At 44.6% G+C, this 19,411-nt stretch overlaps 1 protein-coding gene across 3 annotated transcripts in view; it reads left to right on the top strand.

The window, feature by feature from the left end:
* AXIN1 (axin 1) overlaps positions 1–19,411 on the top strand; it is an 84,656-nt gene that overhangs the window by 38,318 nt on the left and 26,927 nt on the right. For all 3 annotated transcript variants that reach the window (XM_064725814.1, XM_064725812.1, XM_064725813.1), the window contains one exon: positions 14,001–14,141. In XM_064725814.1, coding sequence (XP_064581884.1) covers positions 14,001–14,141 — 141 coding nt within the window. The remainder of the gene's footprint in view (positions 1–14,000; positions 14,142–19,411) is intronic.

Below are 19,411 nucleotides of genomic sequence, written 5' to 3'. Positions count from 1 at the left end.
GGGTGCTTTCATCAACTTTGTGATCAGAATGTGTGCCAAGGATATTATGAGTCATATTCCAGACTCACTCGTAGTTTTGGAGAGGGGATTAATGGGGATGTTATAATACTGCTCATTTATGCTATAGGCAGAGCTGGCAGCAGTGGCTGTAGTCATGGTTGCCCAACATTCCCCATTATATAGAACTTTGTTGTAGTTGCTCATATCTTTATCAGACTGTGTTGTTTGGTGTTCTTCCATGCTGAGATTCTGCCTCAGGCTGAATTATTTTGGCAAATTTTAGTAAAAACAGAGGGGGAGGAAATTACGTTGTTTTGTTCATGTCAGAGTCTTACAATTTATTTTACATTGATAACCTTCCAGTTTTCCCACTTTGAAGCAGGGGTTTGGCAAGTGGGTTGCTGGAGGTGGGAGGGATGCTGGCAGCTTGAACATGTATTTTGCCATCCATGTGAGAATTTATTCAGTATGACTGAATTATAAGCTTGTGAAATGGCACAAGCTCTATAGAAGATGGTTTAAAATTTTGGCAGTCAGAGTATCCAAAAAGTGTATTTACTGTGATGGTGCTCGTGGCTAAGACTTCAGAGACAGGAAACTGCAATTCCTGCTGCTGCTGATCATGGAGCCTTCAGCACTCATTGTTAGGTGAGCCAGCTCTCTCCTCACAGCCTCCAGAAAAGGAACTCACAAAAAAAGAGGCTTTTTGTGCAGTGATGGGGAGGAGGTGAAGAGGGGGAGTTCCTCCAGCAGTGAGCAGGTGGTGTTGGGAGCTAGCAAGAGACAAACTGTACAGGGTGTTGGAATTGGGAAGGGGTTTTCCAATCCCTCCCAGAGCGTTTGGGTGCTGTAGCCAAAACTGCCTGTACTTCAGCCTTCTTGCTTTTTCCATGCTTGAGCCAGAGGAGCCAGCATAGCAGGTAGGAAGGAAAGTGCACAGGACATCTGCATTGCTTTTTGTGTCATTGAAAAGCCCTGTAGTAGCAGACAGAAGATGCAAGCAGGAAAACAGAGGTACTTCTGTGCTGGCTTTTGCCAGAGCGATGCTGGAAAACATTTCTTCTCCCTGGGAGAGAGTCACTGTGTGTGCCTCAGCTTTCTGTCTGCTGCTTGAGACCCAGATCAGACTTGCTGATGTGCTGAGCATGCATCAAAGCAGAACTCTTTAAAAACACTGACTATTAGGCCCAGAGCATTTCAATTTGAGCACCCATGTCTTGAGAAAGTTGTGACAGTTTCAGCCTTGGAGTTGGCTTTTTGTGCATTAGAGAATAATGGCTTTTCCTCCCTCCAGAGCAGCAGCACAAATAAATACAAGATACACTGGTGGAAATTGCCAAGAGGAATCTCCAGCAAAGTGAGTAATGCTGCACTCAACATAAGATTTGGGTGATGTTAAAGTACAAAGAGGGGGAAAATAAGGATATGAATCCATTTATCCCATACCCTAAGCAGATGAAGTTCTGCAGAGAGGAGATGAGATACGTGAGCAGAAGAGATATGTTTTGAGCAGAAGATAATTTTTTTCCTACTTATAAATTGCTTTTTCTCTGCTGTCTCAAGGAGAAAGCATCTAGAGCAGTGATGCATTCCTGTAGTACCTGCCTGGTCAGTGGAATCCTGTCTGTATGGTGTGGCCCATGTGCACTCAGGAACAGATGGTGGGTTTGTGTCACACAGATGGGCTCCAGTGTCTCACAGCTCTTGTGCTCCAGGCCATACACAGAAAACAGCCTTTCCCTTCATCTGTGGAATTTCATTTCTGGTTATGGCACGTGGCGTGATTGCATTGTGGCATTGGGTCAGACAAGCTCTGCTCCTGCTGTAGAAGAAAATGGTGTCAGCAGCACATCATGTCAACTGAGAGTGATTGTAGGCCCACACACTGCCATCCAAAATGCAGAACTAAACCAGGTCTCACCTCTGGGGCTACAGAAATGGCTTTTGCAATGGTCCTGTGCTGTATTCAGTGTCTGGAGAGTTGTCAGCTGGAGCTGGAGCATTTGAAGTGATTGTAAGGTATTCTTTCCATGCAGGTTTTCTGCTGAGATCAGTTATTCAGAGCACTTAAGAGTCTCTCCACACTTCCCCATTTTCACTAATTATCACAGTGTCTCTGGGGCCTCCCTCCCATATTGAATTTGGTTGGGTGTCAGCAAGCACCTTGTACTCAGAATTTCTGGAGGGATTAAAAAGGCATCAATGAAACACACAGAGTTTGCTCATCTAGCCTTGTGTCTTTAAAAAGCTGAGGTAAAAACCAAATATAGTCATATTTTATCTGAACAGTGGTTAATTTGTTTAGAACAAAAAGCACATTGCTTGCATTGTCACTTATTCTTCCTATGTGGAGCTGTCAACTTGTTTTAATTGTATAAACAGGAATGGAACAAGGCTTCAAAAGTTCTTTTATAGCACTTGGAGTGGACGTGGTACTTCATCTATATACCACAATAATGCACACCAGATGAAAAGATACTGTGGAATTTGTGCAATAAAGGTAAAAGCCCATATATCTGCCTGTTCCAATGGATGAGAACCAAAACAGAAAAAATCTTGAAGGCAAAAATAACAACAAACCCCAGCACAGTTCTTGAAGTCAAATTTCACTTGCTGTGAAGTGCCCCCAGGAAAAACAAGCACAGGATCTGCACCAGCAGTGGCCAAACCTCATAAGGGGATGGACCACAAGTATCAACCTCCCAAACAGTTACAGGTGTTTCACCTCCCCCCAGGTTTGGGGCTTACCTGGACCCTTTGGTATTGCTGTGTCCCAGGAATGCCCCGTGAGCTCCTGTGCAATTTGCCTATGAGCAGCTCTTTTATTTTTAATTATTTTATCCTCTCTTCATCGTTCAGCTGATTTTATCAGCATTTTAGTACATGTTTCAATGAGGTTAACTGGTTCTTGCACTTTAGAATATTTAGAATGTCTCTGGAGATGTGTCACCCTCAGCAGCAGAGCATGTCCAGCACACAACCTTGGAGTTACAGTCAAGGGATCACTGAGCCATCTGCCCTGGCTCCCTTTGGATGCTGATCTCCTCCATCTTTCTCACTGCTCTGAAATTCTTTGCTCTTGGATTGCCAGTCAGACAACAAATTTAGATCCATTTGTAAAAGAACAGCCATGAGAAATGGGAAACTGAGTCCACTGACTTCATTCTTCCTTTTTAAATATGACTTTGTGTGACCTCGGTGCAGCGATTGATGGTTTGGCTTCCAGGTCTGGCTGGAGATGCAAGGTTTGGTGACTGTCCCAAAACTAGGACTGTGAAATACTTCATGCTCACCATCTAAGGAAAAGTTACTTTAATCTTTGTTTAAAAGGAGTGCTGTTTGTTGCAGCTTCACAAGACTGTCTTCCCTCTATATGCCTATTTTCCAGAGACAACAGCAAGTTGTTTCCTGCTAGTCTGCTAAACTCTTAAAAAAGAAATAAAATAAGTATCTCTAGAAAAGGAAATACCCTTTTTAACAGCATCTGTCTCCCTTAAACACAGTTTCTGTGTTTTACATTCCTTCTGGTGGTTATTATTACAGTTCTTCTGAGGATTTGTCATTGCTGTCAGCCTCTAATAGACCTTGTCAGAAGGACACCATGACTTAGCCCACCCTCCTCTGGCCCCAGCCCCTGCATTATATTGGCCAGGTCGGCTTGAGCTGTGAAGGGAAAGTCAGATTACGAGCTCCCAGTAGTGACCAGGAGACTGGGTTAGGATTTATACTTTTGTTGTGATGCTGACATCTCTTTGGAGCTGAGCAATAAATAATAGAGCAAGTTTAAAAGCTTTTTGCAGCTTGCCAGTATGTTGTTGTTGATACAGCCTGCCGTTTGTTAACATCTAACAAGTATCCTTTAATGACCCCATTTGGGGAGCCTGTGAGGCTCCAGAGCACTGCTAGAGAAGCTCTGTTTTGTGGTGTTGTGCTTCTGAGACCTACTTATCTGTCATGGTTGCAATCAGCTGATGCTTATGAACTCTTGCTCATTATAAAGTACTGATTGGAGGCAGAAGTCTTCTGCAGGGGTACTTCTTTTCTGTCCCAATCTAATGGTCTCTTGACTTTAAACTTGAATGTGTTCCCTAGAGGGAAGTAAAGTTAAATAAGACTTTGCAGGAATTTTTAATGTGAAGGTATGAAACGTCTTTGTGAAGGTCTTTTGCTCCACTGAGTTGTTTTTTCATGTGCTGCCAATATCTGATCCCACTTCTTGACCTTTAATATACACTGAGAGAGAAGATTAGGATGCTTCTAATCAGCTGAATCTCCCCTCTGGGAGCACTATTAAATCTTGACTCTCAGCTTTATCTCTGCCAGGTCTTGCCAGCCCTCCATGGTTTTGGTTTTGTTAACAGCTGAGGTCAGAGTTCACTCACCTCAAAGGTTCTTGTTCAATGGGGGAAGTTTCTTGGATCATTTCTGTAGGAGTTAAGACACCAGTGAGCAGCTCTGCTTGGAGACAGACCCCTTCTCTTCATGTGCCTTGTGAGCCAGACCTTAATCAGTGAAATAAAGTCTTTTATTTAGTGCAGGATTACTGCTAATTCTGCCCACCTCATCATTAGCAGGGCTTTGTCAAAGGTCTTCACGAGCAAAGCTGAGTGGTTTTGAGGTGCTGAGTTAGGTGCCTCATAGGCGTTCAAAATACTACCTCAGCTGGTTTCCCCTGCCATCCAAATTTGTAATTTCGTTAAAATTCCAAGTTTGTTGGCAATGAATTGGTAACGAGTATTGAGTTTCATGCCATTGTTTTGAGGGGAATTCAAGTGAGGCTAGCAAGTCTGTGGTTGTGCAGCTCGGCTTATGTTACACGGCCCAGTGGTACAGGCAGGCAGTTTAATGTCAAAGCTGTGAGTAGTCCTTGTAAAACAGAGCCCCTCTGAGCTGCATATCTTCCCCTTTCATTTCAGCCATCTGAAATACCACTGTTGTGATTGAAGTATTGGGAAATTTATCCCTGAAATCAATACAACAATTGCAGTGCTGGGATTGATGCCCTCCTGAAAAGCTTTGGTGGTCCAAGGAAGGATTGAGCACCCATGGTAATTTTTAGCCCTTGGATTCCAGTGGCTCCCATTCCCCAGTGTGCTCCATGTACCTGTGGATGTCCCTGCCCTGTTGTACCTTTTTGAACACTTCAGAAGCTCTGTAGCTATGTAGGAAGGCAGGGAATGATCTGGAGTCATTGGCCAAAGCTGGATGCTTTGTTTCCATCCAAAAACTTACTCATTCTACAGACCTTGGTCTTAAGTTACTGAACTTGCAGAGAAATCTGCTTGTAATTTCTTTCTTGTAAGCCTTTTCTTGTTGAGCAGAAATTTTGGCAAAGAAGAATCAAGTCACTGGAGAATCCCCAGTTCTGCCTGGTTATACCAGGCCTCCTCAGATCTTTCCTTGGAACAAGCAGGCAAGAGGAAATACTTTCCATTTCAGAGAAGCGTGGACAAACAACATTGCTTCAGACAGAGAAGAAAAGTGGCAGACGGAGTTACAGTGCCGAATCCTGCTGGCCAAAAGCATGCTCTTGCCTTTATTCAGTCATTCCTGGAACACAGTGTTCTTATTGTATTCCTCCTCACCCCGCTCAGTGCCTCTCCTCGGGCTCAGGGCTCGGAGATGCCCCAGCCCCAGTGCTGGCAGGTTTGGGGGAGTTAAAAAAAGCATCAAACACATCTGAGCAATGGAACCTCTCCCTCCTTGCCTGACGTCGGGCAAGCGTGTGTTCTGAAAACCTGGATCCCGTTAGAAACGTTCCTGCTGTCTGGAAAACAAAGTACTCGCTCGCCTGGTTTAGTCATTAAGTAAATTTGTGGTTTGGTTGAGACAAAAAATAATGAAGAAAAGCTGTTGAAATCCTGGGATTAATTTGATAGTTTGCAGGCAGTTGTGTTTTTAAGTGGAGCTGCTGCCTTCTTTGTGTTGTGAGCAGACCCAGGTACAAACCTGGGCTTCCCTCTTTCCCTGTGCCTCAGAGCCAGGCATTTGGAAGTAATTTGTTCCACGAAGGCCCTGTCGGTGCAGGCTGGGGGCTCCGGGAGTGCTGTGCCTGCGTGGGTGTCAGCACAGCCGGGCTGGAATGCGGGAGAGCTTCGGGCTGCCCATTCCATCCTCTCAGGGAGCACAGCCCGGGCTGCAGGCAGGGACAGAGCTGCCTTGGCATGGCATGGAGGGCTCTGAACCTCAGGAGGGTCACTGCTGTTACTCCGTCTGTGACATGGTGGCCCCTTCTGGGAAGGATTGTTTCCTCTGGAGCTCCTTTGTGTCCCAGGGAATGGAAACCATGGGGCTAAAAGCTGAGACCCTCACAGCACTTTGCAAAGTGTTTCCCCTCTCCACCAGCCCCAATTTACCTGGGACAGTCACCAAGGAAAGCAGAGAGCAGGGAGCTGGCACTGAAATGCTGTCTGAAATGCCTGCTCTGAGTGTTCATCCACTTAACCACACATATATATGTATATATATGAAATCACTTGTATTAAACATAGATGTCATTTCAGTCTGAGAAGCCAATTAGCGGAGTGGAGAGCTCTTGCCAATCAGCCTCTTGCTGAATTTTCCCCAGCTCTCAGTTTGAGCAGGGGAAAGGAGTCTGCATTATCAGCCCTCTCTACCTGTGTCCATGCTAGTGATCCTGGTGCCCCAGGGACAGCACGTTTGGAGAGTCACCAAATCAGGGATGAGGACTCAGGTCCCACTCGTTTCAGGGGTTAACATGTTTGGATGTTCAGCACATCCCTGCACAAGCTTGATTCTGTCCCTTCCAATAAAATATTAAAACCAGTTCTCCTGTGATGTGTGGTCTGGCAGAGGCAGGACATGGAGGTGAGTGTGGCTCATGGGTGACAGCTGTGTACCCTGGATATCCAAAATGCACACACACTGCTGGGTTTGCCCTTCTTTTGTAGCTTCTGAAGTCACTACAGCAGCTTTTGGATGGCTGATGCAGCCTGGCTGCTCTGAAGCAGTGAGGCTCTTGTTCAGTTGCAATTAATGCAGCCAAATATTCTGTATATTTTATAGAAAATTTCCCTAATATTGTCAGCATTTCATGATGGATAAGGTTTCATATGAATCATGTCATCATTTTAAAAACCAAACAAAACTACTATGTTATGGTATAAGCTCAGGCTAATATATTGAAATTAATCTAGGCAGATACCTGTTATTGGTAGATATGGAACAGAATGTTCTGCAACATTTGCTTTATTTCAGGAAGATGATCCAATTGTCCTGTTAATTGTTGTGCAGACATTGTGTTGCCCATTTTTTTTCTTTTTCATTTTAATGAATATCTTGTGCTTTGAGCTATTAAATAAATGAGGTTTGTGGTCTTACTCTAGGGAAGACATGCATTGTTTTCAGGAAGGACTTGCTTTTATTGTTTGTCAGACTCAGATTTTTGCAGTTTTGATTTTAAATCTGTAACTAGAGGACAAAATCCTTTATTACATTAGGGTGATGAGTGAGCACAGCCTCACCCTCCATTGGGAAGGAGGAGCTGGGAGGGCTGGTTTGGAGATGCACAGTCAGATGAAATCTTGAGGGACTCGTTCTGCAGTTTCCTTGGAACACAGTGGTTTCATCCTGTTGTCTGAAAGCCTTTCTTAAGAATGTTGGGGTGGCGATAGGGCAGTACAGCCACAATATTTAGCCTATCTAGTCCTTATTTGCCTCCTAAGGCAAACATTTTATTTCCTGTATTTCAACTTCCTTCCTAGATCCTCTCCCCCACCTTGCTGTATCCTATGATCTTAATTACTGGTTGCAATTAATGCATCCTCTGTAAATTAGTCCTGCCTGAGAAGTAGCATGTCCTCGGTAAATGCAAAGGAGTTAGAAACTGGAAACTCAGTCTGGTAAATCTTGGATTTAGCTTTTGTAACTGTGCTTTAATACTTCACAATAATTGCTGAAGCTCCCCATAAAATAATCTCCATGTAGTCCCAAAATGGAGTTGAGTGCCTTAGAAGAAAAAAAGAAGAGCCCTTATCTGTACTTTTAGTTACATTTTTATTTATTTCCCTTCTTCCTCTGGTGTGGGAGGATGAATACGCAGGGAAGAAGATACAGATTTGCAAAGGCAAGGAGTGCTAAAGAGCGTCGTTTTTTTCATCAGCTTTTAAAAGCCAGACTGTAATCATAAATTCCCTGATAGCTGGAGCATGCAGAAGTCGTCTTTAAGCCTACAAGTGACAGGCTGCTGTTGCTTTTCAAACTTCAGATTTCATTTTTTTGTAAGACACAACTTTGATCTGGTTCCTTTGTAATGCTCTGCAGAGCGCTGGGGCCGCTGCGCTCGCCGGCTGCAGAGCTGGAAGTGAACTTTCTTGGCAAGAGCCATCTGGAGACCTCAAAGAACAGATTAACTTGTCCAGAATTGATGTGATCTTTGAAGAAGCTGCCCTTGCCTGGAACACATGTGATTAGCCTGACATTGGCAGTGATAAAGTTGAGATGCACAGCGGCTGTCTGAGTACCCAGAGTAATTGGGAAGAGTGTTAAGTGGAGCAACCCCAACAATCTGCAATCAGATTGTCAGGTAAATCCCCAGTTTTAACCTCTTGAGCCAGCTTTGCATCTTTAGCATAGATCAAATCCAGTCAGGAGTGAAGGTTTTCAGTTTTGCATCTTCATAGACTTTTTGTTCTTAGCTCCAAAACATTCCCATGATAATGGTTTGGGAGAAGCTGTATGGTGCAACTTCTGTGATAGTTGTTGGTACCATGGATTGGAAACAGACTTTTCTGTTCAGGTGGTGGATTAATGTAATCTTGTAAACTGGACTCTATAGTGGATGCTGTTGTAATCCCTTGTTTAAAGGGGACCCTGCTGCTGGGACACTCCTGTCAGCACGTGCTGTTTAGACATGCTGAAGGGATTTGCTTTGGCTTGTACATCATAAACCAAGATGTGCAGCTTTTCATTTGATTGGTTGTGATATTGAAATGTGGAACTGCATGAAGGATATGACAGTTACCTGCTTGTTGGTAGATGTAAGTTTTGGAAGTGTCTAGCTGGAGACTCAGCAACCTGTGCTTCTTTTTGTTTCTTGCATGGCAGTAAGTAACCTTTTAATTTTTATTTTTCCACACTGAATAAGTGGAACATGTCAAAATAACGAGCTGGAAGGATGCCTCAGCATTAGACTGCATCCTCCCAATCACAAATGCAAAATGACCAGGGATACCAAATAAGAGTAATGCTTAGTGCTGGTTTCCTAGAAATAGTCATCTTCAGAAACACAGGACTGCAAAAGCTTGAGCTAATTTTTCAGAAGTTGATGTGAAAAAGCAGGAGGGAGCCCAGAATGAGTAGTTGGGTCCCATTGAGTTGCAGCCTGATTTGTGGTCTCAGGGCACTATCTCAAACACCACCCACCAGAAGAGGAAGGGAGGAATTGTCTCCTGCTGTGAGGTTGCTCACCACAGTGCAGGAGGGAAGGCATCTCAGCTCCTCCACCTGCCATCAGCTGTGGTGAGACATCTGGAGTTTCTGCAGAGCCCATTTTGGGGTGTCCTTCTGTGGGACTTGCCAACATCCCCAGAACTCCTGCAGCTCAGAACTTTCCACAGTGACTCATGAAGTTTGGGTGGTTATGGCATCTGGAAAATGGGATTTCTCCCATGTTGAAAATGAGCTGCTCACCAAAGCTCTGGAGACCAAAGCTTCAGACTATGGCATGAGAGGAAAACTTCTGCAAGAGCTGTTTAGGGAGAGTGCATTGGAGTTTTATGGTCAGCTTTTGAGGAAAAATTGTCTTCCAGAAAATGTCAATGCCATAAGAATTTAGTGCTGGAGCTGGAGAAGGTGGTAGCAATGAAAACTTTGGATTGATCATCTTCCCTGTTAAACTGGGAGCTGTTCCAGCCATGCTGGAGCTGCTAGCAGGCTTGGGAAGACCATGGCTCTCAGACCTGCCTGTAGAGTGTTGTGCAACTTATTCCCTCCAGTGGAAATTTAAATTCTACAGAAATTAGTTGCCTAGAGGCTTTTCATCTTCAAGGAAGTTTTCTTCTTGCCTTAGTGGTTTTTTTCCCATGCTTGATGAAGAACATCAGTGAAGGAGATACATAACTGGTGAGAACCAGAGGGAGTGCCACTCAGATTTGGCTTTGGAGGCAGGATCAGTGAGCTCTTCCTCCCACTGTGGGTGCTGAAGGTGATGCAATTCTTCCCCAGAGCACACCAACCCTGGGGTTTTTGCATGGAGCAGAGTAGCATGTTTGGCAAAGGTTGGGGACTTTGCATCTTTGATTTAAAATTGAAATAGCCATTGGGGGAAGTTGTTTGAGAGAGACTGGGGTTCCCAGGCTGGAAGGAAAAGGATGCCCTTGGGGACTCAGGATGCACTGGGAACTCCACATAGAGCAAGAGTGCTGAAGAGGACCTCACCTGTCTGCTTGCTTGCATTGAGACTCCAAGATCTGGTGGTGCTGAGGTCCCAAGTGCTGGGTGCTTGGTCACAGGAGTGAGAAATCTGGGGATGCATGCCATGCAGCCAAGGCAATATGCAAAATAAACCCAGAACAGGTAAAAGGAAGCCTTAAGGAAATTCCTGCTGGTTTTCTACAGCAGTTTAGGCCCTTGTCAGCATTACCAGAATGTGCAGTGATCAGCAGAGGGCTTTATGCAAAGAAAAGGCAGCTGGTCAGGCTGACTTACTCGGGTCGCTGTGATCTCTGTTATAATTGTTCCCTATGTGATTATTTTGAGGGTTGAGCAACTGAGAGCTGCAGAAGAGACATACAGCTTTATTTCTGTAATGTATGAAATGTTCTGTGTTCATTTCAAAAATGCTCATTGCTCTTTCTGTCTTAAAAAATGAAATAAAATTCTGGAAGGCTGCAGGAATTTTTGTGAAGTCTAACTTTAAATGCTCACCTTTCCTTTTATCACCCTTATCAGTGCATAGAGCTCACTATGTGAGGTTTTTAGCTGACATTTCAAATCGCTCTGAGGGTGCCTGAATCCCTTTTAAAGCAGCCTCCCCTCCCGGATCAGAAGTGACCAGTTTTTTTTGTTAGACTCCATGTTCCTTTAATGTTTTCCTCCTAATAGATGTTGAAAGCGTTCTTCAGAGGCACGGCACAAAACATTCAAATAGTGATACGAGCCAGCTGAAGAGAGTTGTCAGGGAGAGAGAACATTAGGAGAAGGATTGAATACAGATGGATTCCTCAAAAGTAATGTAACCTGTTATGATTGCTTTGAAATCTTATACCCTTTCCATCTCCTTACGCTTACCAAAAGTTTACATTTGCATTGATGTATTAGAGGCAGAGCTAAAATGGAAGTAATCCCTGTTGTATACATGCTTAAGTGTGTAATTTTAGCTAAATACAACAGTTGTGACCAAACCTGCATCCTCAGTGAGGAGCCCACAGCTGGGGAGTGTTGTGGGAGAGCCCAGCAATTCCAGCTCCCCCAGAGGTGTCAGGGACCTCCCAGGGCCCATCTGCTCACTCTTGGTTCCTTCAGCCATCACAATTGCACACCCAGCAACCTCTTCAGGTGCTCTCTGCTGCTCTGTCTTTGTATCAACAGATACAAAGGAGAAATTGATTGCTCTGCATTTTATTCTGTGTACCTGAGTGCTTTCTTAGTATACTGCTAGAATAATCCATGCCTCTTGCAGAGAGTCCTGGCGAAAGGTCCAGTAGAAGTTGGTGCTATATTTTAATTGGATTGTCCAAAAATCATCCTTGTCTTTGCCCTCAGGGAAGGCCTGAGCTATCCATCATTCCTGCCTCAATTTAAGAGGTTGTCTCAGCCTCCATCACACTGCTGTCATGTTGGATTTGACAGGAGGGTTGCACTGCACAACTCTCCTTTAATGTTCAGAACTGACCGTTCTGCACAGGGAGAACGGCTGAAGGGGGCTGGGAAGGTTTTCGCTTATTATCCCTTGCTTTTTAGGGTGAACTTGTTCCAATTATTTCCAGTACTTGCCCTAGAAAACTGTTCAGAAATCTGATGGAATATAGAAATGAGTTTGCTCCAGTGCACATCTGCAGTGACTGACAGAAAGTTTGCATGCTAGAAGGTGTCTGTGGTGTCTCACCATCCCAAGGCATCCCTGTGCTCATCCCCAACTGACTCTGTATTGTACCTGAGCATGGAGAAACCTCACAAGGGTCCCTTCTGTCAAACAGCCATGAAAAGCCTCAGCTGGCTCAGTTTTGAATGCTCTTTGTACCGTTCTGCAACTATGCTAAGCTTCATCATCCAAGGAGAAAGAGTTTGGAGTTTTGGTTGGTTTGTGGCACACAGAATAGTTTTCTCTTTCTGAGAGTAGGGGAGTAATTTGTTTCTGATTGACCCCATAATGGACCTGAAACAATATGATTTTTCCTAGTGACCAGTGAATATCCATGATCCCTTGGATTACAAGGAAAACAGGTTGTATGCTGGACCCAAAGAGCAGGTGAATAGGAGCTGGCTGAGCAATGCATTAGCTGAAGGCTGTAACCCTGTCCAGTTCAGGATTTAAAATACTTTGGTAATGTAAAAAAAATGGTACACTATGTGCCATATTTTACATAACAGCATCCACAAACCTCTGCCTTAAATGAGCTCTCTGCCAGTCTCAGTTCCTGCAGTGCCTGTCCTGCATTTACACTCCTTACAGATATACACAAACTGCCAGCTTTACCCTTTGCTGGTGTCTTCCTCACCTCTGGTCCCTCCATCTGTGTGTTTCTCATGGGTTTCCTTGTCTTGTCTAACTGTAAACTCATTGCTTCTGTTGTCTGTAGGACTTTAACCACTACAGTAGAACCAGAATCACTTTTCTTGGCAGAACAGGGAAGCACACATTGCATGGTGTGCCCTCCACTGAGGTGTTTGCACAGGGCCCATTGCAAATCACCTCCACCAGGTGCTGATTACTGAGTTACTAAATAAAGGATGATGCTGATAAATTTTGTGATCTGAACTAAAGCAGGACTCTGAGTTTCAGAGCTTGGAAAACTCAGGAATTCATCAGCTTCAAGATATCTTAAAAATGCTGCTCTTCATGAAGAGGGGCAGGCAGGGAAAGCAAGGGGATTAAGTGCTCTTTGGTTGATGTGAACATTTCAGCTTGTTCCTTCTTCTGGCACATTACAAAATAACTTGCAGGAGAACAAGATGCCTGCATGGCCTGTGTGTCCTGCAGGGTGGCAGAGCTGGAGGCACTGCAGCACTGGCTTTTCTGTGATGGTGGCAGAGTGAGCATGAAGGAATTTGTGCCTGCTTGGTTCCCAGGCTGCTTCACCATCATCTTCCTGAGCAAGAACTCATTTCCCAGGTTAGCTCCTGCAGGCAGCCTCCCTTCCTGACCTTTGCTGAAGAGAAGGAGGTTGGCCTGCATGAGTACTTGAATAACAAGGCATGGGTTGTTGACAAGCTTTCGTAGATCCCCGAGCAGACTGTCCACTGGAGCAGCTGGTGTGATTAGGTGGTCCTTCCTGGTGGAATGTGCAAGTGTGCAATGTACTTCAGTGCAACACTGGAGGTCAGTTTTAGGTACTGTGCATCAGCTGTTTCTTGCTTCACCTCCTTCCCTCTGCAAACGTGTTGGAGGGATGTTAAAGTAAGCATAGAATGGGTGAGTTCTGCTACACATCCCTCCCTGTTGGAAGAGCAGAATCCTATTTTGACTAAGAAAAATGCTGTTTTACTGTCTAAGGATTGCTTTTAGATTCTCATCGAGTGACATGCTAAGCAGCTAGCCCATGGACTCCCTAAACCCTGATTGAAACAGGACTTCTTGCATACAGTCTCATTCCCTCCCTTATCTCTAACAGTGTCATCTTCATTACTCCGTGAATTCCCTTTTTTCCCAGTTATGAGTCAAATTGTTCATGGTTCTGTCAGCGTGACTTTGTGTGAACACAGCTTATTCTGTGGCCCATCACTGAGGCTGGGGCTCCAGGCAGAGTCCTTCTGCCTGGTGATGCAGAGCATGGTCAAGGTTGTGTCCTTCTAACCTGACTCTCATTTTTCTCTCACAGGCATGGCTCATGGAGAGAGCCTGTTAACCCCTACTATGTCAACACGGGCTATGCTTTGGCACCAGCCACCAGTGCCAACGACAGCGAGCAGCAGAGCATGTCCAGCGACGCCGACACCATGTCCCTGACTGACAGCAGCGTGTAAGTGACACCTGGGGACAGCCACACTGCCCTCAGCTCTGCTGCTCCTGGGTTCTGCTGGGAGAGAGGCTTGGGATGGGGGGAATGTCTGAATAGACCATGACAAGGTCATTCTCATTTTTTTCAGTTACTTTGTGTGACAGTGTTCACAGGGGTCCGAGGGTGAGGGAAGAAGAGATGAGGATCTGACTCCATATTTCAGAAGGCTTGATTTATTATTTTATGATATATATTATATTAAAACTATACTAAAAGAATAGAAGGAAGGATTTCATCAGAAGGCTAGCTAAGAATAGAATGGGAAAGAATGATAACAAAGGCTTGTATCTCAGATAGAGTCCGAGCCAGCTGACTGTGATTGGCCATTAATTAGAAACAACCACATGAGACCAATCACAGATGCACCTGTTGCATTCCACAGCAGCAGATAATCAATGTTTGCATTTTGTTCCTGAGGCCTCTCAGCTTCTCAGGAGAAAAAATCCTAAGGAAAGGATTTTTCATAACACATGTCTGTGACAACTTTGTCTCTGTGCAGGATACTCAGCCTTGCCAGTTCTTGTGAATGTTTGCAGCATAAAATATTTTTGAGCAATCTAAAAAAATTTTTGAGCAATCTAAAAATATTTTTGAGTGATCTAAATGGTGTTCTGTCACAGGTTCTGCAATGTTTCTTAAGCCAGGTGCAAGAATTGGTAATGTTGGATGACTTTGTAATAACTGATTTGAGATAGATTAAACTCTGAACATTAGACAGAGCCTTCTGCTTACCTGGGTACTTTTCTTAAGATTTTATGCTGCCAAATTCTCAGAATCACAGAATGGGTCAGATTGGAAGCGATCACAGTGAGTTATCTGGTCCAACCTCCCTGCTCAAGCAGGTCATCCTAGAGCAGATTTCACAGAATTGTGTCCAGATGGTTCTGAAATACCTCCAGTGAGGGAGTCTCCACAGCCTGTCTAGACAATCTGTTCCAGTGCTCAGTCACTGCACAGTGAAGAAGTTCTTCCTCATGTTCAGTTTCTGTCCGTTGCCTCTTGTCATGTTGCTGGGCAGCACAATGCAGAGCCTGGTCCATCCTCTGAAACCTCCCTGCAGGTGATGGCCATTGATGACCTCCCTTCTCAGCCATCCCTTCTTGAGGCTAAATAGGCCCAGCTCCCTCAGCCTGTCCTCATAAGAGATGCTCCAGTCCCTGTGTTGCCCTCCTCTGGACTCACTCCTGGAGCTCTGTGTCTCTCTTGTCCTGAGGAGCTCAGAACTGGGCACAGCACAGCAGATGGAGTAACAGCTCTGTCTGTGATTGCTCTGCAGTAGGATTGGTGACTGACCAGTTCTAGTTTGGCTGGTGACCACTGCACTTTAACACAACTTGTGCTGATAAGCCCCAGCCAGATGTTTTCCCTTTCTGTCTCTCATGACAACACCCTGTATCTCACCCAGGAGATGCCTTCCTTAAAGATGGTCTGCAAAGAAAGAAAAAAGGGGTTGTGAGATTTTGTTGTGACTGCATCTCTGTGATACGAAAAAAAGGATTTGGGGAAAAATATTCACTGTTTGGTCTGGTTTTTAGTAGTGCAAATGCAAAGTGTCTTTCTGTAGAGTAGAAACCCTTTGATTCTTCAGGCGAGAGATGACAGGTTTACAGAATTAGGAGAAGATTTTATTAATGGCAGTGCTGTAAACACAGAGTCCTCCAAGAGGCTCATTTAGTGTCACTGTGAGCGTCAGCAGCTGTCAGACCTTGTTGGAGAAACTTTCCAGCCTGTGCCATGGATGCTGTTAATGGGTGCTGCCACAGCTCCCCACCTGCCCAGAGTTCATACAGTGACACAGGGAGTGTGCAGTGTGGCCAGGGGTTTTCTGTGTCTGTGGTGGTCACCCTGCCTGAGCCTGTAGCTTGCTCTTCTCTGGCTCCACAGAGTCTCAGGGCCATGTAGGAGCAGCTGTGAGTTCATTCTGCACCCTGACACCAGCTCCTCAAGCATTATGCATGAGGCAGACCTTGGCCAAAGGGGCCTGGGAGGTGGAGGATGCCCCCAGGACAGAACCCTGTAGACGACCACTAATTAAAGGCTCCATTTGATACAGATCCAGCTGCTCTGCCACATCCTTCTGCAATTCTTCATATGCATCAATTTATATGGAGGAGTGCTCTGAAGCTAGCAGGAGTCGTGTAACTTCTTGTTATCAGGAGAGACAGATGTAAGAACTCTTCAAAATTAATTAGCTTTTAGCACTTCCTCTCCCACTGGTCCAGCAGGCTCATGGGGCTGCACTGATGGTTATACGTGTGATAAGTTATGATCATTTATGCCAGAGTTCTTCACCCTCCTAATTTTTATTTCACTAGCCACAGTTTGTTTTTTTCACAGGCAGAATAATTTCTTACTGGCCATCATATGCTTCTTTTTCCTCTGGGGATTTTATCCCTCCTATGCTCACCATAGGCTGCCTTTAGGACTTTAATTACCACCAATATGTGCACTGCCTTCTGCTAATAACTAACCCAATCCTAGTGGTTTATTTTAACTAAGTTTTGAACTTCATAAAGGTAATCCATTCTTTCTATGCCTCTCAAACTGGATCCATGCAGAATCCAAAATTGGCAAAGCCTTGACCTTTGGCTTACACAGATTCTGGCTGTTTTCAGCACTTGCTCTTCATTACATGATTTAAAACTCCAGCATCAGATTTTACTCAGATTTTACATGGCACTGCTGAACCTATCTTCCTCCTGAGTTTCAAAGGAATTTTTGCAGAATTGCTCAAGGCAGCAAAAATGAAGAACAACCAGATGAAGTTAAAGAAGGGACTCCTGCTGCTTGACAAGACTTACATGTCTCAGTGCTTTGAATTTAGGCCTTCTCTGAGGAAAATGGCAATAAAAGCCTAGTTTGCTGATGAGCGAGGTTCTTCCCTCTGTGTGCTGTTTACACACAGCAGTCACGCTCAATAATGAAGAAATCTGGCTTCTGCTCCAAGGCAGTACATGAATGAGGTGCGATCCAAGGCTCAGACCCTCCATCAGAGGAAAATCTGTCTGGACAATTGGGATGCAAACACTGGCTAACTGAGGAATGCTAATAAACCAGGAGAGCAAAGCATGATCTTCAGTGCTGGCCACCTCAGGCCAGTGGAGAAAGCAGGCACAGAGCATTTGCTGCACCAGTTCCCTTCCAAGCTTTGATGTTGGTTTGATCCCAGCAACGTGGGGTTTGGAAGTGGCTGCATGCAAAGCCTCTAGCAAAGACCTGAGTGATGCTCTGCCTGTCTCAGCTCCTGAGCTGAGGTGATTTTTTGGGAGCAGCCAGCTCAGCAAACATATTGTAAAACTGTGATGTTACAAGCACACTTACCTAAAAGGCCAGCTTTCAACAGGATGTCTTTCCAAGCACTGTTAAATATTATTGTAATGGGTTGAATTTATATAACGAGTATGTTATCAGTCCCTGTTGTTTGAGTAATTTGCTTTTTGAGTGGCTTAAAAAACATTGCTCTTAAATGCCTGCGCTCCGCTGATTATTTTTCAGTCTTCCTGTGTCATAGGAATTCCTCTGCCCTTGTAGGCAAAACAGCTCTGGTCCTCTGTGCTGAAACCTGTTTTTATAATCAGCAGGGCAGCTGTGTTGTTTTAGCTGGTTTGTGTGAGGCAGGGTCTGGGGAGGACACACTGAGAGGCTCTGGTGAGCGCTGGCCTGGCCACAGGTGGGGTCGAGTCACTCACCGCTCGTGTTCCCTGCAGGGTCAGTGGTAAGTCAGGGGTCTGGGGCTCTGCCTGCCCCGTGGGCTGCTCAGAGCCTGCCCCAGACTTGCAGCAGCATTTCCAGCACAGTCCTAAACTGCTCTTGCTGTCTCAGATAACCCTTCTTGAGGATAGCATCTTCCCAAGTGGAGGAGGTGAGTCTGTGGGTGGGAGGGGTTGTCACAACAGAGATGCTTGAGGCAAGTTAAGGCAACTGGAGGTAGGAAGGCAGCAGCTGAAACCATTAAATCTCCATGTGATATTCCAATTCAGATGCAGAAACACTTTAGGTCCATATCTATCTTGATTTCTTCAAGAGCTTACACGGTAAACAGGAGATAATGTCTCCTCTTCAGTGTTGTGCTCCAGCTGAACAATACTCCTTCCTCTTGGTCTTATCAGGTGTCCTGGCTTATCTTAGTTGGGAGACAGCTTTGCCTTCCCCCAGGCACTTGGGAAGCCCTTGGTGCCTGTGGGCTTGGCCAGAGGGATGCTCCTTCTTCCCCAATTCCTGTCAAACCTGCTCCAGAGTAGGGATGGCCAATCCCCCGAACAAAGGGGTTTAGGACAGTGGTTATTCCTTCAAAAAGTCTTGCAGATTAAATGCTATTCCTTGGGTGACTGGCCTTTAATCACAATGCCTGGTGATTTTCCTATGATGCTTCTTTATGTGAGAAAAGTCTCTAGTGACAGAGGTGCTTTGATAAGAGTAATTGATAGAAAATACCAGTTTGGCTTTGTATTTGTTTCGTGGCTTTCCTAAGGCTAGTGATCCAGAATAACCCCAAGTTTTCCTATATTTAAACAAGTTCAGCAGCTTTTTAATTTAAAAGATCCCAAATTATGATTTCCAATGTGTTAGGCATAATGATTGGGTTTGAAGCCTGTCTAGAGAAGCAAGGACTCCTCTTGCCAGAAAAGTCCAATGTGCAGCACCACAGCCAAACCACTGCTCACCAGAGGTTCTTGCAGGTCAGTTTAGAAAGGGGAGGAAGCCTCCACATTTCCCCAACAGTAAACTCATTGCATTATCATTAAATAAGCAACAGAAATACTCTTCTTCCCTCGTTGAATTTCAGCTCTGAGCTTTCTGGTGCTAAAGAAAATCACGTGATGAAACAAGAAAAAACAGTTTGGGAAAGTTTTATTTTAAAAGTAGATGTGCTGTAAAAAAAAAGTTTAATTTTTTTCATATATATATATATATTATTTCTCTATCTATTGAAAATATCTCAAAGCAAGCTACCTGACAAAAGGAAAACAAAAGTATGGTATTGGTTTTCCTTGCTTTCCCCCCCATCTATTGAATAAGGTTTTGTTGGGATAAAATTAAAGTGCTTATCTTTGAATTTGCTTCCTCTGGTTGAGTTGGCACAGTACATTGAACGAAGGAATGTTCCAAGTTCAGAGGTGGCATTGGGGAATCTAGTTAAAATGACATCAAAGGCAGCACAGCGGGGCTGAACATGTGTTTGAAGCCGGATAGATTAGAGGCCATTATCAGCCTTTCGCTACTGTGCTGGG

The sequence above is a fragment of the Zonotrichia leucophrys genome, chromosome 14 (genome assembly GCF_028769735.1).
Source record: "Zonotrichia leucophrys gambelii isolate GWCS_2022_RI chromosome 14, RI_Zleu_2.0, whole genome shotgun sequence".
Classification (NCBI taxonomy): domain Eukaryota; kingdom Metazoa; phylum Chordata; class Aves; order Passeriformes; family Passerellidae; genus Zonotrichia; species Zonotrichia leucophrys.
The sequence above is the reverse complement of the archived record's forward strand: the minus strand, read 5'-3'. Positions and strand labels throughout refer to the sequence as shown.